We start from the raw sequence: 27004 nt of genomic DNA on the forward strand, positions 1-27004 counted from the left end.
AAAGATGCTTGCTCCTTGGGAGGAAAGCTATGGCAAACCTAGACAGCATAGTAAGAAGCAGAGACATCACCTTGCTGACAAAGGTCCATCTAATCAAAGCTATGGTTTTCCCAGTAGTAAGGTATGGCTGTGAGAGCTGGACTATAAGGAAGGCTGAGCGCCAAAGAATTGATGCTTTTGAACTGTGGTACTGGAGAAGACTCTTACGAGTCCCCTGGACTGCAAGGAGGTCAAATCAGACAGTCCTAGAGGAAATCAACCCTGACTGCTCATTGGAAGGACAGATACTGAAGCTGAACCTCAAATATTTTGGCCACCTAATGCAAAGAGAAAACTCTCTGGAAAAGACCTTGATGCTGGGAAAGACTGAAGGCAAAAGGAGAAGGGGACGGCAGAGGATGAGATGGCTAGATAGCATCACTGATGCAATGAATATGGACTTGAGCACGCTCTGGGGGAAAGCGCAGGACAGGAAGGCCTGGCGTGCTATGGTCCATGGGGTCATGAAGAGTCGGACACGACTGAACGACTGAACAACAACAACAAGATAAGTGCTTGTCTGGAAGTCTCAAGACGTCTGATCAATGTTGATTTTCAGACTACTAATGTTCTAGTGACCAACTGCTGTTACAACCTGCTGTATAAAGATTTTTCCACCCTTCCAAGGAAATTGCCCCCACATTTGTCTTTTATCTGCCCATATGGTTTTAGATAGCTCTTAACTAAAAGCAGATTAAACACCCTGCAGTTAATGGAGTTCAAGGGACACTATACTGGCCACATAGGTGGACAGACATTGTCCAGCTGGATGCCAGAAGGTAGAGGATTTGATCCACTTTCTTTTGGAATGCCCATTGTATTTGGATCTGAGGACTCCATACCTGGACCCTCTTACTACTGGCATTAGAATTAACTCCAGTTTAAACAAAATTCTATTTTTATTGGCTGAGACAGATTACTTTGGATATATTGCACTGTTAAAACTGTTATGCTAGCTCTGGGGTAGAGGAAGTTCTTTATTTCAACAGATGACAACACAGGTCATTGAGCTATCTTAATTAATCTAATCATTTTTGGTATACCAATCAGTTGTTAATGATTTGTGAAATGATTTCTCATTTTTTTATCATTATGCTTAGTCTGATTCCTCTGTGTGTTGATATTTTGTATCTTTTTCATTTTCAAGTTTTAGTTCGATGTATGTGCAAAGGTCTGGCTAGCTATTGAGCAATAAACTGAACTGATCTGAACTTGTCTTCCTGGAGGTGATGTTCCACCTGTTCTAAATGCAGTGACACTCTCAGTAATGGAGTGTGCGCCTAGGTCCAGTTGTGTTACTGGAAAGCTAAGTGGCCTCCTATCACCAACTGAGCGCCTTTCACTGACTGATGCTGGTGCACCTACTCCCCCCAAATTGTGTGTATCTGTGTGTGTGTGTGGTGGGGGTTAATTAGTTCAACACACATCGCAGCAAGATTTCATACATTAGGTCATCTACATGTTGGATGGGGGTGGGGGAGTACACACATTCCTCTACCACATGAAGAGGAAACACTGCCTCAGGTATGGGAAGATCCTGGTACAAGACGGACACCCAACCAAGGCCATATCATGATGTATAAAGGCTGATACCCATGTTTTTTTTGCACAGCTTCCTGAAAAAGGTAGTACTTGGGAATCCACTGAAAAGCCAATGTGTTGCCACAAATTAATCCATCACCACTTTCCTGACACTAACATCTTTTGTGCTTATACAACCTTTTTTTGTATTTACAACAATTTTTCTTTTGTTCTCATTACAGCTATTATTTTCAGCCCTATTATTGCTAATCTCTTCTTTGTAAATAACCACACCTGTTTTAATCCCAAAACAGTATGGTAAACATTAGCTTCTTTGAGGAAGTACACGCATAATTAGGTTAATCAGTACTATCTTTTCATGTGAGCTGATTGTTTCTTTACTGTGGACATATTTCATAACATTGCAGCAAGCCTGCCAAATGGCTTGAAGGCAAACTAGGTGCAATTTACCAAGCATGTAGCTGCTACATACAGAAACCTTGACATAATGGTAAGCTGCAAGGAGCCACTCCTACCAGGGACTTATTACTCATTTATTTTCCCCCTTGCACTTCAAGTTTTGACTACACCCTTCTTAAACAAGTCCCTTCGTTAAACCTAGCTGAAATACTGGTGAACTATCGACACGTACATCATCAGAACTTAGACCCCCAAAGCTAAATGCAACAAATTCTCCAAGTGTCTCCCCTGGATTACCTGCACAAAGTCCAGAAACGTTAACGGAAGTAAGTCATCCAGATGGCCAATATCTTTGGTGAAACGATTCAGAATTCTTCCTATTAAAAAAAAAAACATGATTAGAGAGAAATTGAAGATTTTATCAGTGGTGTGGTTTTGTTCCCCAATTAAAAAACAAGCAAAACAAAAATGACCCACATCACACAATCCTATATATATGTGCTTAATATGTAAGTCTCCCTATATTCAGTTGGGTTTACTTCCCAAGAAGCGTGCACAGCATTGCAACCTAACGACAGTTTTATTGCAAATCCACTTGACAGCCCAATCAAATAAAAAGAAAACTGACAATTCCAGCTCAAATAAATCTAAATCTGTTCGGGGCTAAATTAAATAGGTTTTACCCCATGGAATACATGCTTCTTTGTGCAAACAAGCCTTACAATATTCAATGTTAGTGAGTGTTAAGCACTGATTTCATGATGGTCCTGCCATTAACAAGAGGAGAAAAACACAAAGTAAAAATGGTACACCTGCCTCCCTATCAGTGTATTATGTCATAAATTGAAGCAGGATTGGGCCCATGTGCCTGGATATAGCCTTTGGTAATTCTGAAGACTCTTAGATTTCAACATAGGAAAGGCAACAAAGCTTTTACGGTGTACACTACTAATTCTGCATGGGTTTTTGAAACCATTTTCCATTAATGGTTTGTTGACATAATAAGTTCTAAGAAAGAATGAACAGATATCTGACCATGCTGATCTCTAGTACAACTAATAAACCACGAATTAATCTGTCAGTGAAGCATTCACATTTCTATTTTCTCAAGTTCTACTTCAATGAACTTCTGAAAAAGCAACAGGCCTTTATTGATTAGAGTTATCTAATTCTTTTATTGGTTAGTAATTACGCCTTTAAAAAAAACTCAAGGCAAAATCCTACTTTTTGGAAGCATTACGAGTTCGCTCTAGCATTTAATACTTTGGAAAGCTGTATAAAAGTTAACCAGACATTCTCTCAACAGCCTCTTTTTATTGTTGTTTTGTGTCTTTTATGATTGTAAACTGCCCTATGGGCATTTGCCAGTTGGGCAGCATACAAATCAAATCAATCCACCAATCTATCAATATTGCACAGTCCTAGGTGATCCAAAATCCACCAGCTTGTGCATTGCAACCTGAGCCAGATGGTTTGCAGCATAATGCAATACAATTTGTCACTGCCCAATATCATGTTCTTCAGGGAGCACAGCTGAAGATATTTAGAAAACGGCACATCGTTTTATGTATACGTTTATCGCAAAGGTGAACTACAGAACAAAACCCATAAAATAGGTCATGCCTACTTTTTAATGTCTTTATTAATCAGGAAAGGTAAAGATTCAGTCAGTGTAGTATTAAATTTCTTCAGCCATTTCCTCAAAACACCGCTGCTAAACATTAAGGCTTAACTGAAAACATGTTCCATACAGTGACATGGGATGGGAAAACTTGTGTGGAAAAGGATTTTTTCCCCATTTTTGGAATTACTGAATTTAAAATAAATTAGTAACCTAATGAATTAACATGATGCAAGCTAAACAGGATATAATATTAAAGGTAAAGATGTCCCCAACCAGTCGTGTCTGACTCTAGGGTGCGGTGCTCATCCCCGTTTCTAAGCCGAAGAGCCAGCGCTGTCCGAAGACGCTTCCGTGGTCATGTGGCTGGCATGACTGAACACCGAGGTGCACGGAACGCTGTTACCTTTCCCGCCAAGGCGGTACCTATTTATCTACTTGTAATTTCTTGCTTTCGAACTGCTAGGTTGGCAGAAGCTGGGATTGAAGACATGAGCTCACTCCGTCACACAGCACTCGGGTCTCGAACTGCTGACCTGCCGACCTTCCGGTCTGCAGTTCAGCATCTTAACCACTAAGCCACCGCAGCCTCTCCAGGATATAATATTAGTTAAGTCTAAAATTAAACTAGAAATTAACTTCTCCGGTGACAGTCTGATGTGTGACTGTCTGATTCCAAGGACTGATATGTGGAAGCACATATATTTCAGCACACAGCAATTCAGGGAGGCTAAAACTTAACATGCTAACAGTTTTCAGTGCCTTCTTTTTGTTTTCCCAAAACCTAAATAATGTAAGGGAAACAAGTATACCATTTTTTAAAAACATTTTTTTTCATTTTTTAAATGTATTTGTCTTGTAACACACACCTCCATACCAGTGGGACTCTGTTTTTAACCTCCAGTGAGTAGAGGACCAAGCACAGGCGAGTCTAGAACAATCAGAAAGCTAGACACAGAAAGGAAAAGAGACTATGGAACGACAAGACTCTCGAGTCGTGGTGACCTGCAAGATGTGTGCAATGTTTGTTTTCTTGCCTGAGAACAACATGGCCTACACGTGCAACAACTGCAAGTTGATCACACTGCTGGAAGAAAAAGTACAAGGACTGGAGCGGCGACTATTGACCCTCCAGGGAATAAGACAACACAAAGAGTTCTTGGACAGAACTGTGGAACTGCAGCAGCAAAGTGAAGAACAGAAGATTGAAGAGCAACAGCAAGCTGGGGCAGAAGTGAGAGATGCTGAGGTGAGGAAAAATGCAGTACAGGATTCTCCTTGGAAAAGGGTGACAGTTAGGAGCAGAAGAACTAGAAGCCACTCCGCACCAGTGGAAGCAGTGGAGCTATGGAACCGATTCCAGGTACTTGAGGATGAGACTGGAGGACAGCCTGTAGAGGAAGAATTACAGAGGAACCTGCATGACAGCGAGCAGGAGACTGAAGGTCAGTCAATCAGAGGCAATGAAACCAAGGCCTACAACGAGAAGAGTAGTAGTAGTGGGAGACTCCTTACTGTGTGGGATCGAAAACCAAGTATGTCTCAAAGATCCGTGGACTTGCCAGGTATGTTGTCTCCCAGGAGGACGGATTAGAGACATGACTGAAGGGTTGTCTGCACTCATAAAGCCCACTGACAGGTATCCCTTTCTTCTCATCCATGTGGGAACAAATGATACCGCCAAGCAGAGCTACGAAGAAATCACATCAGACTTTGAAGGTTTGGGAAGGAAACTCAAGAACTTTGGGGCCCAGATAGTTTTGTCATCCATCCTTCCAGTAGTTAGAAGAGGGATAGAAAGGGAAAGAACAATACTCTGGGTGAATGACTGGCTACGAAGGTGGTGCCGATGAGAGAGATTTGGATTTTGGGACCACGGGCTATATTTCCTGGAAGATGGACTGTTGGCAAGGGACAGGTTGCACCTCACAAAGGCTGGGAAGAACGTGTTTGGCCACAGCATAAAGAACTTCATCAGGAGGGCTTTAAACTGAATCCTACAGGGAAGGGAGATGTAAAGTTGGGGGTAACAATGGACCAAGGTTCATGCACTGCAACGGACAGAACAGCTCTAACAGCACCCAATAGTCTTCACAAACATGTAGGAAGAAAGCCAGACCATGACGCACATGGTCTTCGATGTGTATATACTAATGCCCAGAGTATGGGAAACAAACAGAACGAACTTGAACTCTTAATACAGGAAGGAAATTATGACTTGATAGGTATAACTGAGACTTGGTGGGATGACTCCCATGACTGGAATACAGCCATTGAAGGATACTTGTTCAAAAAGAACAGAAAGGGTGGTGGAGTTGCACTATATGTTAAAAATACATATCTCTGCACAGAAATACAGGAGGATGAGCTTGGTAACCCCATCGAGAGCATCTGGGTTAAAATAAATGGAGCAAATAATAAAAGGAACTTGGTGGTCGGAGTCTACTACCGGCCACCCAATCAAGGAGAAGACGAGGATGAAACTTTTGAAAAGCAAATAGCCAATGTTTCAAGGAAGCATGATGGAGTAGTAATGGGGGACTTCAGTTTCCCTGATATTTGTTGGGAGACACATTCGGCAAAACATGACCGCTCCAGGAAATTCCTGACTTGTGCGGCGAATAACTTCCTCCTACAGAAAGTAGAGGAAGGAACTACAGGATTGGCTATCCTTGACTTTATCCTAACCACCAGAGATGACTTAGTGGATAAAGTAGCAGTTACAGGAATTCTGGGGGAAAGCGACCATGTTATACTTGAGTTCATGGTTCTAAAGGAAGCAAAAGCCGAGTGTAGCCAAACACGTACCCTGGATTTTAGGAAAGCTGATTTTAATAAACTCAGAACAATGATAAGTAAGGTCCCATGGCAAGCGACTCTAACGAGAAAAGGAGTCCAAGATGGGTGGGAGCTTTTAAAAAAGAAAATTCTCAAGGCACAATCACAAACAATTCCAACAAGAAGAAAAGGTGGAAGACAACAGGAGAAGCCAATGTGGCTTCACAAAAAGCTTAGAGAAGGAAGGCCAAGCTACAAAGGAAGAGTACAGGCAGGTAGCACAGAATTGCAGGGATGGCATCAGAAAGGCTAAAGCTGAGAACAAGCTGAGGTTAGCGAGGGATGCTAAAAGAAACAAAAAAGCTTTCTTCAGCTATGTGCATAGTAAAAGGCAGAGGAAAGAAATGGTGGTTCAGCTATTAAATAAGGATGGCAAAAAGATAACAGATGACAAAGGAAAGGCAGAAGTGCTCAATTCCTACTTTGGCTCAGTCTTCTCCCAAAAGAGGGTCTATGACCCCCCTGGCAAAGGCGAAGTACAGGCTGAAGGGGCAGGATTGCAGCTTGAGATCGATAGGCATATGATCAAGGAATACCTAATTACTTTGAATGAGTTCAAATCTCCAGGGCCAGATGAGCTGCACCCTAGAGTAATAAAGGAACTGGCAGAAGAACTCTCAGAACCACTGTCTATTATCTTGGAGAAATCATGGAGGACGGGTGAAATGCCAGATGACTGGAGGGCTAATGTTGTCCCTATCTTCAAAAAGGGTAAAAAGGAGGAACCCGGGAACTACAGACCAGTCAGTCTGGCATCAATCCCTGGGAAAATTCTGGAGCAGATGATAAAGCAATCCATCTGTAAGCACCTTGAAAACAATGCAGTGATTACTCGAAGCCAACATGGATTGTTGAATATCCCGCCAGACAAATCTGATCTCATTTTTTGATCAGGTCACCTCCCTTGTGGACTGTGGGAATGCTGTGGACATCATATACTTCGACTTCAGCAAAGCTTTCAACAAAGTACCCCATGATATCCTGATGAGCAAACTAGCTCAAAGTGGGCTAGATGAAACAACTGTCAGGTCGATCCACAGTTCGCTACAGAATTGGACTCAAAAAGTGCTTATCAATGGGATCTTCTCAAACTGGGGAGAGGTAACGAGCAGGGTACGGCAGGGCTCAGTCCTGGGCCCAGTGCTCTTCACCATTTTTATTAATGACTTGGAGGAAGAGGTGCAGGGAATGCTGATCAAATTTGCAGGTGACACAAAATTGGGCGGGATAGCTAATACTTTGGAAGACAGAAACAACATTCAAAGTGATCTTGGCAGACTGGAGCTCTGGGCAGAAAACAACAGAATTAAATTTAATAGGGATAAATGCCAAGTTCTGCACCTAGAAAAAGAAACCAAATGCACAGTTACAAGATGGGGGATACGTGGCTCAACAACACTAAAAGCGAGAAGGATCTTGGAATGGTTGTAGATCACAAGCTGAATATGAGCCAACAATGTGATGCAGCTGCAAAAAAGGCAAATGCTATTTTGGGCTGCATTCATAGAAGCATAGCTTCCAAATCCCAGGAAGTACTAGTTCTCCTCTACTCAGCACTGCTTAGGCCTCATCTGGAGTACTGTGTCCAGTTCTGGGCACTGCAGTTTAAGAAGGATGCAGACAAACTGGAGAGGGTTCGGACAAGGGCAACAAAGATGATCAGGGGACTGGAAACAAAGCCCTATGAAGAGAGACTGAAAGAACTGGGCATGTTTAGCCTTGAGAAGAGAAGACTGAGGGGAGATATGATAGCACTGCTCAAGTACTTGAAAGGTTGTCACAGAGAAGAAGGCCAGGATCTCTTCTCAGTCATCCCAGAGTGTAGGACACGGAATCATGGGCTGGAGTTACAGGAAGCCAGATCCCGGCTGAACATCAGGAAAAAGGTCCTGACTGTTAAAGCAAAACGACAATGGAACCAATTACCTAGGGAGATAGTGGGCGCTCCCACACTGGAGGCATTCAAGTTGAGGCTGGACAGCCACCTGTCAGGGATGCTCTGACTTGAATTCCCGCACTGAGCAGGGGGTTGGACTCGATGGTCTTGTAGGCCCCTTCCAACCCTACTATTCTATGATTCTACTACTGAATTATTATAACTAATAATAAATAATAAATTAAACCACACTACAAACACTCTTTTCCAACAGCACAAGAGGCGACTCTACACATGGACATCACCAGATGGTCAATATCGAAATCAGATTGATTATGTACTTTGCAGCCAAACATGGAGAAGCTCTATACAGTCAGTAAAAACAAGACCTGGAGCTGACTGTGGCTCAGATCATGAGCTTCTTGTTGCAACATTTCGGCTTAAATTGAAGAACGTAGGGAAAACCACTAAACCATTCAGGTACGACCTCAATCATATCCCTTATGAATATACAGTGGAGGTGAGGAATAGATTTCAGGGATTAGACCTGATAGACAGAGTGCCTGAGGAACTATGGATGGAGGTCGGTAACACTGTTCAGGAGGCAGCAACTAAATCTATCCCAAAGAAAAAGAAATGCAAGAAAGCAAAGTGGCTGTCTGAGGAGGCTTTACAAGTAGCTGAGGAAAGAAGGGAAGCAAAAAGCAAGGGAGAAAGGGGAAGATATATCCAACTGAATGCAGAATTCCAGAGAATAGCAAGGAGAGACAAGAAGGCTTTCTTAAATGAACAATGCAAAGAAATAGAGGAAAACAACAGAATGGGAAAGACTAGAGATCTTTTCAAGAAAATTGGAGATCTCAAGGGAACGTTTTGTGCAAAGACGGGCATGATAAAGGACAAAGAAGGCAGGGACCTAACAGAAGCAGATGAGATTAAGAAGAGGTGGAAAGAATATACAGAAGAACTATACAGGAAAGATCTTTATGTCCCTGATAGCCATGACAGTGCGGCCACTGAACTTGAGCGGACATCCTAGAGAGTGAAGTCAAGTGGGCCTTAGGAAGCATTACTAACAACCAAGCTAGCGGAGATGACAGTATTCCAGCTGAGCTATTTAAAATCCTAAAAGATGATGCTGTTAAAGTGCTGCACTCAATATGCCAACACATTTGGAACACTCAACAGTGGCCACAAAACTGGAAAAGGGCAGTTTACATTCCAATTCCAAAGAAGGGCAACGCCAAAGAGTGTTCAAACTACCGTACAATAGCGGTCATTTCACATGCCAGCAAGGGTATGTTCAAAATCCTACAAGCTAGGCTTCAGCAGTATGCGAACCGAGAACTACCGGAAGTACAAGTGGGGTTTCGAAGAGGCAGAGGATCAAATCACCAACTTTCGCTGGATCATGGAGAAAGCAAGAGAATTCCAGAAAAACGTCTATTTCTGCTTCATTGACTACGCTAAAGCCTTTGATTGTGTGGATCACAACAAACTGTGGCAAATTCTGAACGAGATGGGCGTACCAGACCACCTTACCTGTCTCCCGAGAAACCTGTATGAGGGTCAAGAAGCAACAGGAAGAATCGGACATGGAACAACCAATTGGATCAAAATTGGGAAAGGGGTACGACAAGGCTGCATATTGTCGCCCTGCTTATTTGACTTATATGCAGAGTACATCATGAGAAACTCCGGGTTGGATGAATCACAGGTCGGAATTAAGATTGCCAGGAGAATTATCAACAACCTCAGATACGCTGGTGATACCACCCTAATGGCAGAAAGCGAAGAGGATCTAAAGAGCCTCTTGTTCAGGGTGAAAGAGGAGAGTGCAAAAGCTGGTTTGAAACTCAACATTAACAAAATGAAGATCATGGCATCTGGCCCCATCACTTCCTGGCATATGGAAGGGGAAGAAATGGAAGCAGTGACAGATTTTACTTCCTTGGGCTCCAACATCACCGCAGGCAGTGACTGTAGCCACGGAATTAAAAGACGCTTGCTCCTTGGGAGGAAAGCTATGGCAAACCTAGACAGCATAGGAAGAAGCAGAGACATCACCTTGCCGACAAAGGTCCGTCTAATCAAAGCTATGGTTTTCCCAGTAGTAAGGTATGGCTGTGAGAGATGGACTATAAGGAAGGCTGAGCGCCAAAGAATTGATGCCTTCGAACTGTGGTGCTGGAGAAGACTCTTACGAGTCCCCTGGACTGCAAGTAGGTCAAATCAGTCAATCCTAAAGGAAATCAACCCTGACTGTTCATTGGAAGGACAGATACTGAAGCTGAAGCTCAAATATTTTGGCCACCTAATGCGAAGAGAAAACTCTCTGGGAAAAACCCTGATGCTGGGAAAGACTGAAGGCAAAAGGAGAAGGGGACGGCAGAGGATGAGATGGCTAGATAGCATCACGGATGCAATGAATATGGACTTGAGCACGCTCCGGGAGACAGCGCAGGACAGGAAGGCCTGGAGTGCTATGGTCCATGGGGTCACGAAGAGTCGGACACGACTGAATGACCGAACAACAACAACAACACTTTATTGAATTACCACCCCCACGCAATATGTCAGTCTGACTAATTTTGACTATTCGGGTATTTATATAACATGTAAAATTCACATGACATACATTTGGTAAAAAGACAAAACAAAACAAAAAGTTAAGCCAAAGGTTCTAGAACAAGATCTCTGTCGATTTAGGCCCTAAAAGGTTAGTGGGACAGGACTTACCTTTGCAAACCTGACACTGATTTATACCCACCCCTCCTCATTTCAGTTTAAAACTGTCAAGGTGGCTAATAAAGAGAGATCAAAATCTTCCCACAAATAATTAAATCCAAACTTTAATAATAAAATCCTTATGATAAGAAAACTGTAATGGTAATCTAGCAAAAGCAAGAAACAAATCCATCAAAAGTACTGCTGGGTATAAAGATTCAGCCCAGGATTTTTCATTACATTTATATATCGGGGCAACCTTCATCCAAAATTATGGGGGCCAATGGTTACCTTTCCATCAGGTGACCTGGGGTTCTCTTTTTTCGTTCCCCTCTCTTTTTCCTTTTTCTTTTACTTAAAACAAAGCTAAGCTGCCACCCCAAGTAGTGGGCTGGCTGCATTTGGTAATGTAACTGCCAAGCGCTTTGCAAATGAGGACCAGAATGTCCCATGGGAACTATGCTACATATTGATGCAGTATTATTTGGGGGAGGGGGGGCATAGCTGTCCCTATGGGGTGGCTTCGCATTTTTTAAGTAAAAAAATGATTAAGAAAATCCTCAGGTAACCTCAAAAGGTTCCCCACCCAAACCCCGAAGTTCTATGACTTTCACCTGCCCTCTAATAGTCACAGAAATACTCCACTCCTCAGCCTAAGTAAAAGCTTGGGAGAATACAGCTGTCTTGACATAATATGTAAAAGTCAACAAGGTAGGTGCATGGTGGGGGGGCACCTCTTTCCGATTATGACCTACCTTATCACTGAAGGTGGGGATACCTTGAGTAGGGCTTCTGAAGATGATCTCAAGGCACTGGCAGCTTTGTATGGGAGCAGGTAGTCCTTCCCTATTCCCAAAGCCTTAGAGAGCTTTATAGGCCAGGATCAGCACTTTGAATTATGCCCAGAAACAAACTTGATGTTGGTGGAGATCTTTTAAACACTGTGTTCTAATCAGGAAGTCCCCGTCAGCAGCCTACCTGCTATATTTTGAACAAGCTTTAAGCTTCCAAGTAACCTTGGGTAGCCCCATGTGCAATGTGTGACCTGGACAATACCATGGTTTCAAAAGAACATTGCCACACAGCACAGACTGCTGCTGTTTGAGAAACACCAGTCCAAGCCTCCCAAGTTAAGCAATTATTTGGATCCAGGCCAATTTCTAAGAATACATAGGATCCCATAGAGTATATATGTTGGAATGAATTGCTGAGATGTTATGAACTCTCGAAAACCTTTGCATGACATCAGTGAATCATAGTTGCCTCCCAAATTGTAGAAACCAACATGGTTACTCACAACTACTTGGGAATTCAGTTTCACTTTGTAATTTGGATACAGGGCCTTGGGAGATGGAGGGCAGACACAACTTCGTAATGAAATGTGCAGAAAGACTATGTCACAAAGCAGTTTTGCCCTTTGAAGTCTCAATCCTGAGAACATCTCAGGCTTTGTTTCCAGCTTTCTCACAAGTTCCTGACTCATTCTCCAAAAGGTTGCTTGAGGAGTTTTTGAAGAGGGATTTTTCTCAAAACACTTGAGGCATGTAACTCGCCCCTCTCCATAAACTTTTCAAAGCTCGGAATAAATAAGGTTTATGAGGTAGGCACAGTAAAAGCCCTGATTTGGCTCTCTAACCCAAAACAAAAACAAACACAAGTGCTGCATAAAGTAATGTCTAAAGTTATGACAACTGCTAACGAGTGCCAAAATAATATAATTTCATTTCAGAGCCAAGCTAGTATCAACCTAGCCAATAGGTACACTAATCATTCTACAAGGAAGATTATTTATATGCAATATTCACATTTTAAAGTAACTACTTAGTTCTCATGGGTAATCAAGTTGCTAATCGACTCCAACAAACTGTAGCTTTGGTGCCTGCCTTGTGATGTTCTGTTAAGAAAAGCAGTGTTCTAAAAAGGATGTTTTGCCAGAGTTTCTAGTATGAAAAAAAATGTTTTGCTTAAAAAAAAAATCAAGACAGTAGGAGCAGGAGAGGTGGGGTGGGGTGGGGATGAGCTTTAAAAAATTAATATAAAGATAAATCTAGGGATGTGAAAGCATCTTTTTAATCTGACTAATTCACATGTTAATTCTGGATAACAACAAAGTAGAACCATATGACTTGGAAAGAATCGGTACATTAACATAATTAAAAACACAAATGCAGCAGGAATTCAATAATACACCTTTTGGAAAGCTGTGCCCTAGAAGGATAACAAGTATCAAAATTGTTTCACTCAAAGAAACGAAGCCAACATTTTGTAGACTCATGAGTAAATCATGAAGGGTATAGCCAAGATCCAAAGAGCACCTTGTGCAGGTCTATGGCACTTCAGTACATCCTGAAGGAGTTGCCAACTTCTTTCAGCTGCAGCCCCTTGCACTGCATCAAATGTCTCTCTGGAGGGTCCGCTGCCCACACAAAAGTGGCTCTTCAAGGGGCTGCCATGTGAATCAGAAGCACAGATGGCCCCTGTGCTTCTGATACAGCATAGTACTTTGGATGTTTACATATGGGTTAAACATAATAGTTTTGATTGAAGTTAGAGATTCAGCATCAATCTCTGCAAATTACTGTGTCAGCATTTCTACAGAGAATGAAGCACCTGCATCACATTGCATTATTAAAGCATCTATGATACACTGAATAGAGCAGAGGTAGGCAATGCCCATGTACTCATGGGCATCCAGTGTACCCCCAGACACCTTTCTGGGTGTATGAAACTTAATGTGAAACACTCTGTGGAACTCCCTCCCTAGGGAACTCCGTCATGCCCCCTCTTTAATGAGCTTCCGTCGTGCATTAAAAACGTTGTTGTTCAGGCAGGCATTTGGGGTGGGTTAGGGTATTTTAGAAAATGTTTTTATTGTAGAATTTTATTGTTTTAAACTGTTTTTATTGTATGTTGTACATCGCCCAGAGTGGCTGGGTGACCAGCCAGATGGGCAATTAATAAATTTAATAATAAAATAAAATAAATGCACAGAATCCTGAAAAGTCTTTCACATTTCTTCACTATGCTGCAGTTCATTGAGAATACCCTTTTCTATTCCCTACTGCCACTTGGGGGGGAAAAGTTCATTGATTTCTAGCCATATATATTTCAGGAGGGGTGCTTGACCCTTAAAGAGGCACATGCCTGATAATTTTTGGGTATTTTCAAACTCTCACCTCCCTCATGCGATGTATGTTAGCTTCTGTGGGGAATGTACAAATTCCAGAGTTCTGTGGATGTTATTACATCAAATAATTTAATTAGAACACACACACTGTTTAAGATTTCTTCAGTAATTAAATAACTATCCAATGCCAATTAATCATAGTTAAATAAGGGTCTGTCAGCAAAGTACTATGTAGACATTTGGAACTATGTTACAGTCAAATACTTGGCAGTATCTAAGTTAAACAATGATTCATTAAACCTCCCTCACTATACAATGGTTAGGCCAAACTTGAAGTGAAAGCATCGAAACTCTTTTGTTCTTCATGAAAGAGACATCAAACCTCAGTGTGTGATATTCTTTTCTTATGAACTCTGTAGACTGCTTTAATAGTATGAATCAGAATGTGCTCAGGTGGCTCTGTATCTACTCTTGCTTATGCAGGTGTTTGCTGATACTCTGGAGTGGATGTTAAAATCTTTCCTTCCAAATAATAATAACACCTGACAATTTACCCACCTCTTCAAAAGGTTCAGTCTTATTTCCTCATCGAAGGATCAAATGAAAACCAACAGTTCAACCTTAAGCACCAAAGAACTTGAAAGAACTAGGGCACAATCCTATGCACGTTAAAAAGAAAAAAGTCCTAAAACTCCCAGCATTCCCCAGCCAGCTTCTAAGTAAGATGAAGTTCAGATTGCCACATTTCAGCAGTCACACCCTTAGTCCAATGAACTACGGTTGTTGGATAAGAAATATACCCTCTACCCATGTGCTTCTTTTCTCCTCCCCACACTTGCTCAGCTTAATACAAGATTTTCACAGTTTGTTAATCCACAGTTTGCTGTGATGTCAGAATAACAAACTGGTTTGAACACTAAGCCAGGATTAGAAGGGGTATCTCTGTGCCACTCGAATAACATCATCTGTTCTAGGAGAAACAACAGCCTGGCCATGTGATGGGGAGCTAAAGGTTTCCACTGAGCAGCGCAGAGATCTCCTGTGTTGCTCATGTGTAATAGCAGATCATACCTGTTATTTTTTGCAGGATAGACACAAAATAGGAGTAAACAGAACCCTTAAGTTATTCTGACCTGGTTCACATGCAACAAACAACCCACAGTTTGTTAACCGCGGGTTGTTTGGGAGTGCATGAGATGAGTAAGCTGGCTCCCAAATGCTCACCCACTTCCACTGCCCTAAATAACCCAGGGACGCTCCATCCTTATATTGAGGGAGAAACAACCCAGAGTTTGAATCCATGGTTTGTTCTTGGATTAAAACTCCGGGTTGTTTCTCCCTCAACAACTCAACGTTCCAGGTTCATACACCACAGAGAACAACCTAGGAAGCGGGTGTGTGCCAGCATGCTCACTCACTCCCAAACCATGGGTTTGTTAACCATGGGTTGTTTCATGCAAACCAGGTCACTATGTTACTGCTGTGGCAAGATACTCCAAACTTAATCATCTATAGTACAGAAGTGGGTGTGGGAGGGGGTCCCCTTCTCATGACTGATAATGTTTTAAAAAGATAATTGTTAATTCCTGTGCTTGTTAAACTATGCCAGAAATTGAGGGGGAGGGGGATTGGTCTGCAACAAAACATTTTATTGCAACTATAAATATTTTCCAGTTTATCAAAGCAGTGACAAATAAGTGAATTTGCCCATATCAAATGCTGGCAGAAAACACACCCCGCAGCAATACTAGTGAAGTTCAGCGCAGTGCAATCATTAAATCATCAAAACCGTTAAAATTGGGTTACAAGCTCTGAAAGGAATGTGTTTTTTTTGGGGGGGGGAATCTAGAGAAGACTGAAAATATTTATATATGTATATATAACTTGAATTGTTGACAATTACTGATCTCTTCTGGCTTCCTTTCCATGTTCTTAGAAAGAAATGTTTATATATGCCTCTTATCTTTTTTAAAAATATGTCATTAACACTGCCTGTCTGTGTATACTGCTATGCAGTTATTACTGGCTTCGCTACAGGGATCCTCTAAATACAAATAAAGAAAATATGCCCAGATTCATTCTCGCCTCGTCAATATCCCCCAGAGGAGTGAAACTGACAAGAACATAATCGCTTTCCCGCCTTCTGCAAACAGGCACCATGGTACTGAGCAGAACTGTGCTCAGATAACATGCATTTTCCTAAAGTTTCAGCATGCAAGAAACCTAGGTGTGTTGTTTTATAACCTAAATTAATTTACCATTTGAACGAGACTCTCAGACATACAGTCAGCTAGTGAAGGGGCTGGGGAAGAGGAAGAAAGTGTTTGTGATTTAGGTTACGCTGCAGGAGGTTTAGTCAAAAGAAACCTATGTACATTTTTGATCCAGGGCAAATGTAATGTTAGTGATCTCCTAACTATGGTTATCAGGAACACCTCACAGGCTTATAAGCTCCCACCCCCAGCACATTTTCTCTCCCCTTCACAAGTTAGCATTAACTGTGGTGCAATTTTATGTCTGCACTGGTGCTAACCATGGACAGTTTTAACTAAGATGTATAAGCCAATTTCTAAGCACTGGTTAAAAAGGAAGACAAAATTCATAAGCACTGGTTAAAACCAACTTCATAAGCGCTGGTTAAAACGGAAGACAAACGCTTTTTCAGGAAGGAAAGAGAGAACCAAAAGCAGAGCGAATCCCTCAGAGATCAGTCCTGCTTTCTGTTGTACCCATAATTTTATAGCAATCTCTAGAAAGAAGCAAATTTGCAGATGACACAAATCTAGGCCAGGGATGGGCAGAAAGTCATCTTAAGATGTTTTGGACTTCAGGTCCCAGGATTATGATTAGCCATGCTGGCAGGGTGCTTCTGGGAAGTGATGTCCAAAACATCTGGAGATCTAACTTCAGCCAACCCCTGATCTAGGATGCACAGACGGGTATAAGGAAGTGATGCAGAATGACGGGATGAACTCTTGAATTGGAATAATGGCTTGAGCTCTTTTCCATGAGTCACTGATTTTTACCATTCATGCTAAGATTTACATATTACTGTTATTGTTGGACTTGTTTTAATTTTGCTTTGCCTTGTATGTCACTTTTTAAAAATGGTATATTATAAAGCGACTAATAAATATAAATAAATGGAATTCAACAGAAACAAGAGTAAGATCATGCACCTGGGGACAAATATACATACATACATACGTGTAAAAAAAAAATTGAGCAGAGGCTCGTCAGCTGGAAGCAACAGAGGAGAAAAGAGATCTTGCTAAACAAGCAATCCATTCCTAGACAGAAAGCAGCAAAATGATAGGAAGGCTCAGGCAGACACATTTACTTTGAAAAGATGTTCCCTGAAAAGAGGATGGGCTGAGGGAAATACACAGCTGAGATTCATTCCCTCTCCTGGCGAGGTTCAAAAGGTGACACCTGAGCAGGCCCTGTGATTTAATATTTTACTGCATTCACTTTTTCAGAACACCCCGTTTGACTAGTATGCAAAAAAGGTTGGGATCTATACCTATGGTGTTCAACGCTACAAAATGTCCGAAATGTACATCTTTAAGAGAAGACTGCTTAAGAGCCAAACTACATGCTCTGCATTGTTTGTTACATAGTTTGTTAATTACATATTACAAAAAAAACACAACCATGCAGTTCCCAGTGGTCTGTGACTGTATAATGCAGCCAACCTTGCTGATGCTAAGCAAATCTGGGTCTGGTCAGTGCCTGGATGGGAAACCACCTGGAAACCCCATGTAAGCTGCCTTGAGTTCCAAGATGGGAGAAAGCTGAGGATATAAACGTTCTAAATAAAAAGTAAATAAAACTGCATGCCAACATGTATAACGGTAGTGCAATGGATTGATTTTTGTTTAAAAAGCAGATTTGGGAGGGGAAACGCAAAAGACGCTTTTTCCCTTGTGGAGTTCCAAACATGCATCTGACACCCATCATGGAGGGTGGAGGAAGCTATTGGGGGAGGGGGTATACCACAGCCCAAGGAAACAGCAGATAGGGAAAGATTATGTGTCTCCTCTTCCCTGTTTCTCCATTCCAAAGTGCCACTTCCAAAGCAGCTTTTTCAAACAAACAAACAAACAAACAAACGATCAACAAGCTACAATTTAGTATATTTACATGTAACGTGATGCTTGGCCCTACATTATTGCCACAGAAGGTACAATTTAAAAAAATGAATATTTATGTGAGAGAAAATAAAATAAAATATATAAAGAGCCATATTTCTGAAGTAGGAGGAAGAGAGAGAGATTGAGAATAGAAAAATGTGTGAGAATAGAAAAATATATTATATATGAATATAATTCAGGAAAGACATAGAGACTGCCTGTCTCTTACAACTTTACTTCTCTCTTACAAAACCATCAGCCTCAGGCACCGAAACACGGTTTTGCTTCATCATCAATCCGCTGGTAGTTTTGCCATTATGAGATTTAATGTTCTTCAGTGACCTACCAAGTCTTTTTTGGTTATCTCTTTATAAAATCTTTTGCTGCCTTTTGATTTATATTCCAATCATTTCCTAAATCATTTTGGGTTTTCTTCCCCAGTCAACAAACAATCAGGATAATTAATACCAATTGGCCTCTGGCTCAAAAAGCAAGTTTTGCTCACTAATCTGCGCACAAAGCCTTTCCTCCACATAAAAAAAGATATATCAATATTTTAAGAAAGCAGGTTAATCATATTTCCATTTTATTTTCAGTGATTTTAAATTTGGTCCCTCTTGCTTTTCTCAAAAGTATACTCAAACCTCACATTCTATTCACTACCAAACTACTGCAATATTGATTCTATTTTCATCCACAATGCTCTTTTACTTCACAATCCAAGAGACAGGAACAGGTTTGAGTTTTAGCCTGATAATTTGCTTTCCTAAAGTTAAAAATATATTAATACAAAATACCTAAAATATGAATGCAGTGTCCTTCTCTAAGTTAACCAAGCATTTTGATTGTTCAGTTGAATAAACTTTATTCACATTAACTCCACAAATGGGACACTCTGTGGGAGGAAGGAGTGGGAGGTGATTTTTTCCACTTTTTTCAGCCTCCTCTGCCCTCAGAAAAGTTGCACCCTCTGGAACAGTATGGGAGTGATGCTAGGGTTTGCAGAGGAAAGCAGAAATCAGCCTAATCACTTCCCCACTTTCCTCCAGCAGGAGGTTCTGCTGGATCTCAAGCCCTTCCCTTAAAGGAAAGAGCCCACAGAAAGACCCGTCCATTCATAAAAAGATCCTGACTTGTCCATTCACATAAGGATATTCTAGATCCAATCCAGAATATTTATTTCAGAACTATTATTTTCTGCATCTGCACACTTTGAACACATCTTAATGGAGATATAAATTCCACATTTTATAAATCAAAAGAAAAGAGTCTTCTTTTAAATAGCTTTTGTCTTTCATCTCCTTTAGGGTAAGAACAGTACTATTCCAATTGAATTGATATACCCAGACAAAAAGACAAATTCATTCAAAATGTTGCATCACAAAAGCATTCAAAGTTCTTTACGTTAGATTATGAAGATCAAGGATAACAGCATTATTTTAAAAGATTTTGTTTGTTGATATAAATACCTACCATGGACTTTGAGAAAAGGTGAGCTTCAGTATTAAACATTAGTAACATGCTCCAACAATGACATAAAATCCAGTTATCAGTCAACATAAAACAGGTATGATGTAGCGATGGGCATGGACTAGGAAGGTCCAGATTCAAAACCCTGTTGACCCCTGAAATGTACTCCATGGCTTTGGGCAAATCACCATGTCTCAGCCTAGCATACCTGGTGGGGTTGTTGTGAGGATAAAATGGGATAACCCTAAGCTTCCTGGTGGAAGGGCAGGATACAATATATGAATTAACAGCACCTCCTCTTAAGATCATATGAAGAGCCATGCTGGATCAGACCAAAGGCCTATCTTGTCCAGCACTGTGATCACAGTGGCCAACAGATGCCCATGGGAAGCCCCAAGCAAGACATGAGTGCAACAGCACCCTCGCGCTTGTGTTCCCAGGAACTGGCATACAGTGGTATATTGCCCCTGATACTACAGGTAATATATAACCGTCGTGACTAGTAGCCATTGACAGCCTTTTCCTCCATGCATTTTCCTAATCCCCTTTTAAAGCCATCCAGGTTCGTGGCCATCGCTACATCTTGTGGAAGCAAATTCCAAGGTTAAGTATGGAACTAACCACCCTGGCTGGCTGTGGGAAAACAAACAATGCACACAACTCAGAGATCACAGATCTTAAACGAAATACCAAGCATCTTTCCTCAATGGAATACAGAAGGGAATGACATCGGTACACTGGTACGTTCTACTTAATGTGGCCGAGAGGGAAGGGGAAACCAGATGTACTAATGTTTTTGGAAAGAGCTACATTTTTAAATGGGAATGTCTAGGCTGGCAAAGGGCCATCCTAAGGGAATACCACCATGTTATCCTCCTTAATTGTTGCAGTCCTTCATGAACCAAAAGGGAAAAAACGTTGTCCAACCAAAGAAGGCCACAACTGAGGCAGCGCATGCTGTACCCGCTGTTTTATATTCCTTGCTTCATAGCCCTTACATAAAAACAAAGATATTGCCATTTTTGTTTCCTTTTAAGCTAGAACTATTTCTCAATGGCAATCATTCTAGAGAGAGTAATGTGATGCCTGATGTGTAAGCCACATTGGATGAGCATCAAAGTTACCGTTTGTACAGAAAACCTGGGAGCCCAATTGTCCACTGTAGGTTTATGCATGTTTAGAACTGGCCTCTGGCACCAGACTTTAGATCTCTACTGCCCTGTTATAGTTCTCAGGTTTTCATTCTTCTGTGCTTTCAAACAAAATGTTAGCGTTTGTGCCTATTCACTTTCTCCTACGTGTTTAATTACTGTGTTTCTCTACCACCTGCTTAGCTCAGATGCTTTATACACCACCAAGCTGTTTAACAAATATCTAATATTCAGCTTTACAGGAAGAAGAGTCATCCTGGGATTAGAAGAACTGGGGAGCTGCTGGAGCTGTAACATGAAGGCTTGCATCTGTAAGAACCATAAAACTATGCACATCGGGTGCAGGAACAGTTGATGGTTTTGAGAAAAAGCTGAAGTCCTGGAAGCAGGTTTGAATCAAATCTGGGGAAGTCAGGAGAGGGAACCAAATCTTTCAAGCACTACAATGAATTAAAACTTGTAACACAAAATGGGGCAACTTTATTGTGCAAATAGAGTAAGAATGAAGACTCCATTGAACCAGAAATATTGCAACCACACATTCTTGATGCAAAGATTAGGGAGCAAATATGCTGAGAAACTTGAGCAACCCTCTCCATCCTGGTGTTCTCCACAACTCCCAGCATTCCTGACTATTGGGAAGGGTGACCTAGAGTGTCTCGCTCTAGCTCCTCCACCCACTGGCCACATACCTCTGTTTTTCTTGAGCAGCAATCCTTTAAACTGCCAGCCCGAACTGTGGCAGATGTGGAAACTAGTTTAATTTTCTCCTTGCAAGGACATAGAAACTTTCCCTGACCATGTTTGCATGTAAGAGAAAGCCAAAAATCCTGGGTTAATAATAAGCCAGAATTTTCATGAGCAGTGCCCAGGTGCACACAGCCTGCTCACAGCCCCCTTTGTGCAAGGAGGAAAACAAGCCAAGATCCATCACTTAAACACAGCTTGCCATTATGCGCAAACCAGCAACTATGGCTAAGTGCTTCCAAATAAGACAGGATCAGAAGCCGGTTTGGCATTTAACATAACAGGAACTTAACATAATGGAAGGAGCAATGCAGCACTAAAGGGGCTGCAGGCAGGTGCAAACTGCTCATGCATATCCTGGCTTATTAAGCCAGGATTGCAAGCTTAGTGACACGTGTGAACTGAGTTACTCTGTTAAGAAACCATCAGACACCCACTAAACGCACATACAAAGCACCAAATTACCCATGGATTAAGTGTGCATAAGAGTTTCCTAACTGGCAATACTTATTGCAACAAGCGGCAGCACTTAAGTAGGAGAGGGAGAAAGTGAGGTTTACAAGTTGAGAGCTTCCCTTCCCATCGTGCTGTTAAAGTTATCTATGTGACTCCAGAAACCAACATCACACCGCTGTCCTAATCCCAGATGAATGCTATTATGAACAACCATTAAAAAGCAACTAAAGGGAAGAAAGGGGAAGACCCCTGATGTTCAAAATTCAATAAGCATCAGACGCACATTCGAGATATGCTTTTACTGCTTCAAAACATGTTGTGGATACAGTTATTCAATAGCTACGTGTTCACAGTTCATCTCCACTGGCTCAGCATAAATTCAGACAACCAAAAGACTACTTTTTATGTTTCAAAACTGATACAGGAATAACTCAGAAGGACACCTGAGACATCTGACATCAGAGTTTAAACTGAATTTAAATCCCATTGAGAGAATATGACTCATCCCAGAGGGTTAAATTAGATTATCTGCTACACATAGTAGTAATATAAAAAAGGGTGTCTGCCTTTAGGAAAATTAAAAGGGCTTGCTCCTCGTGGTAGATGCTTCTGCTTTAAAAGGATGCAAGGCTAAGCTCTTGGTCCCAGTCCCCCCTCCCCGCCAAACAGAAAATAAACAATTGCAGTAATTTCTGTGGTAGCTCCAAACTTTTTTTCAGCATACCATGTGAAATCAATCCTGTGAATAAAAATATTATTTATAAACCAATTGAGGATCTCCGGCTTTCAAGAAACCAAAACTTAATTTGTTGACAAACTCCTTCACCAAAAACTTCACACTCAACAACTTTCAGCAATTGGGAAGGGGAAAAAATATTGTCCCTAATTATGGAATCATCTGAGGAAATAAGCCAATAGCAATAGCTGCGCTGCCAGTATTTGACAGTGACAGACTTTATATGGTTCAACTACAGGCCTTTGGCTCCGTGAACTATTCTTTCTTTCCTTGCTCTCTATTAGTGGACATATACTGCAGAAAGACAACAAAATAAACTAAGGATGCCTAGCTTCTCATGTGCAACCCAGACTGAAGTCTTATGCACATCTGACAGTACTAGAAAGCAGATACCCTGAAGTACTTACGCATGCTAGGCCTGAAAACATGACTGCAATCCAAAATTGTGGAGGCTACATGATGTCCAGTGAGCTGATTTTTATAAAGTTTACAAGATTTTCTGCCACACAATAGTTCCAGGGCATAAATGAATTTATCAAAGAACTAGAAAAGCCTTAAAAAGAAAAGAACCATTTTTGAAAATACAAGTGAACATGTAAGGGAGAGTTGAGAGTTCCGAGAGACACATACACCTGCTGAACTTCAGATGTCTTCAGAGAGTCACTCAGTGGCCGGGTTCAGACAACCATGGAGGGAAAAAAGCCGCCGTGGCTGCTTTCCCCACCCCCACACAAACCGCATGCATGAATGCCATTTCTATAATTACCCACAACACTGCATGGGTTGCCGTGTTGTCCGAACAAGGCGTGGTGTGTGGTGTGGGTGGCTTCTCACCCACGCCACAACCAATGGCTTGTAGTAGGAATTGTAGGGTGGGTAAGAAACCACCACCGCCACTCACTGCACCAGGTTCAGATGACATGGTAACCCATGTGGTGTTGAGGGCAATTATGCAAATGGTGGTCGCACACACAGATCACGCAGGGGAAGAAGCCACAGTAGTTTCTCCCCCCCCCCCATCACCCAAACTCAGCCACTCTTAATGTTCATAGACCTTGTTGGTTTAACATGAAGATGTAACAGATGGAAGTCTGTTTTCTCTGCTCAGAATCAAGCACTAGACTCAAAAACTATATGACAACTCATTCAATATGGCGACACACCAATTGTGTAAGATCTCTCTTTGACTCAAGCACAGGCAACGCCATTAATGGAAAGACCACACATTGTCATTCAACAATTGTAGTCACCAGATGAACAATATAGCTGTGAAAATGGACCTTGCCCAGGGCTTTTCAAATGTGAACGTATTTGCTTAAGGCACATCAGTTTATTGCATCGTTGTGAAGTATGCCATATATTATTGTTCACCACACCACATCACACCACACCACACCCCATACCCTTCCCTGATGTCAGGGTGGACACTGAGCCCATAGAATCCCAGAGTAGTTCTGATTCTGAGGAAGAGGAGCTGCTCCTGGGAGAGGAGCGCGCTCATCCTTCCCAGGGCCAACAGCTGACAGAGATTCCTCCCACCGGCATTCCTAGCATAGATAGCAGTCCCAGGAGTGACAGAGCGTGGGAAACAAGACTTGCTGGATGCGCGACGCCGACGCAGGGAGTGGCGCCAAATGGAGGGCGCAGAAAGGAGGAGTAGTGCCTGGTTGGTGCGCAAACAACAGTTGCACCCAGAAGATCCAAGGGAAAAGGGGAGGGACTCTCCCTAGCCCATAAGTTCAGGGTCTGCCAGTGATTCTCTTTTAAACGGGGACCAACTGTTCCAACTTAGGGCATAGGTACTCTGCTGCTCATATCTAGTTGCTAACAGTAGAGTTGTTAAGTTGTAAAAGAGGAATAAAGCTTTGAAAAGAATCCCTTTGTCTGTGTCTGGACTTGGCTACTGGATTAGACTGAGAGAGGCCTCCAAGGAGCCCTTGACACTTAATATTGTAAGGTTTGCATTTCTAGCCAATAGTCTGGAGGTGGTCACCCATCAAGCCTGAAACCAAGACAGACAATCAAAGGTTTATTTGTCTGAAGCAAAGATGCCAGAAAGGTTTAAAGCAGAGGTGGGCAACTTCAGAAGGGTCCAGGGGCCAATTTCTGCCCGCCAAAACCCACCAGGGGGCACAAATGTTGGTGGAATTCATCAGTGAGAAAAAAGCTACATTTTCTCTTTAAAACAAGGCATGCAAGGAGTGCACACCTTGTTTTAATGCAAAACTGCGCTCCTAAAAGCCCTGGGGGAGCACAATTTTGCATTAAAACAAGGCACGTTTCCCGCATGCTTTGTTTTAAAGGGAAAATGGGCCGTTCTTCTCACCGCCAGTGAGGCAGCAATTTGGGGGGGGCAGCAGCTGCAAAAAAGGATGAGGGCTGCATTCGGCCCACAGGCCACGTGGTGTCCACCCCTGCTTTAAAGAGCGGACCACTTGGGACTGTGGGGGACATCTCTTTCCCTCTTTATGTATTTAAGAACAAGCGAGGAGAAACTTGCCTTCATAATGTCTGAATACTTAGATACAAATAGGGCTGCAAAAGCTGCAGGCTGAACATGGAAGATGTGCACATTCTGTGGATTGGACAATTGAAATCAGGAAGCAAATGTATGAGATAAGCATTAATAGGATAAGCATTTAAGATTGCATTCCTATAGCTCAGTGTAACATAGCTCTGAGTAGACATGTACAGGACTGTGCTTAAAGAGAACCATGAGAAATAAAATAATGTACTGCAGATCAATAAAAAAAAAACCCTCTAAGCATTTCCCCTTGTTTACTGGTTCAAAGTATTAATAACTGAGCAACCAGGTACCTTAGCCTATGCAACGGCAGATCTCACTGAAGACTTAGGTATAATGCAGGAAATGATGGGGGGGGGTAACCATGTTACTTCAGTAACTTTTTGTACGCAGCTTTTCAGTCACCATATAATGAATCCTTCACACAACCAGACTATCACGCGAAAACTGCAGTCACCACGAGAACAACATGGCTGTGGAAATTCAGTTTAAATGAGTCATTAAAGTCATGCAACAAACTGGGGGGGGGGGCAGTTTTCAGAAAATTCACATATGCAATAATGGATCAAGAGATACTGTGCAGGGAGTTCCTGTATTTTACTATTTAACATGAACACAGAATATGCTCCAATTTGAGTTTTTAAGTCTTTGTGAGCAAAATGCTCCAATTTGAGTGTTTGTGAGCAAAAGAAAATCATGGTTTTATCCAGCAGTTGCAATTTTCTAGTAGCATCTCCTGGCTGGCCACTACATTTTCTTAGGAATCTTATTTACTTATTTTATACTTCTTATCAATCCAATTTTACTCTTGGTAAAGCACTTATACAATCCTTCCCCCTCCCCCCGCCCCCTCCACACACACTTTCTTCACTCTTCTCACCTACTGAATATGTGGTTTGGATTCTAAATCTGAGAAATGCATTTTTGAAGCCATTCCCAGATGCTCCTGAGTACAAAAACACTCCACAACTGTTACATAATCTGCCAGGTGCTTGCAATCTGGCAGAAGCCTAATTAATTCATCCAGATGCTGCAGTGCAGATTACCCAGGTTCATCTGGGAGAGGGTATTCTGAGCATTGCAAAAACCACCACCAACTATTAATGAAATAACTTTTAATTGTAAGGGTCTTTGGTGCATTCCAACTCACAGCTGCCCAAGTCACAGAATCCAGGACAGTGTTTTCTTATGCAATGCTGTACTTCTCTCTGTTTCTGGCTACTAGCAAAAACAAACCCTAAGCCAGTGTACTTATCAATGTTTTGCTTACGCTGTATTTCAATGAGTTGGTGATGACACATACTAGAAATAAGGGTGCTGAATCAACTTGCCCCACTGCAACCCCACATGACCAAAACCTAATCAAATTCAGAATTTGAATTTCTTAACTCTAAAATCCTGAAAGAATTATTTCAGTCACCAGTACGTAGGATGCCACCTTTAAAACTTTGTGGCTTGCACTGCAGCTGAGGGAATGGACACTCCAAACCTACAAGGTGTATGCACAAGCCTAAAGGTGTTTTCTGCATCGTAACCAGTATTAGTGAGATCATATTCAAGCTACTACAGAAGTCATTCCACAAAACGGTATGCCACTGGGACTATCTCTTTTGCATGG

General features: G+C 41.8%; 1 protein-coding gene across 2 annotated transcripts in view; it reads right to left on the reverse strand.

Moving 5' to 3' along the window:
* Positions 1 to 27004, reverse strand: part of ABCC4 (ATP binding cassette subfamily C member 4 (PEL blood group)) — a 192512-nt gene that overhangs the window by 86110 nt on the left and 79398 nt on the right. For both annotated transcript variants that reach the window (XM_084844745.1, XM_084844744.1), the window contains one exon: positions 2278 to 2357. In XM_084844745.1, the coding sequence (XP_084700871.1) occupies positions 2278 to 2357 (80 nt within the window). The remainder of the gene's footprint in view (positions 1 to 2277; positions 2358 to 27004) is intronic.

Source organism: Heloderma suspectum, chromosome 3 (assembly GCF_057233095.1).
Source record: "Heloderma suspectum isolate Gila_16-S chromosome 3, 16-S_ref, whole genome shotgun sequence".
Taxonomy (NCBI): Eukaryota; Metazoa; Chordata; class Lepidosauria; order Squamata; family Helodermatidae; genus Heloderma; species Heloderma suspectum.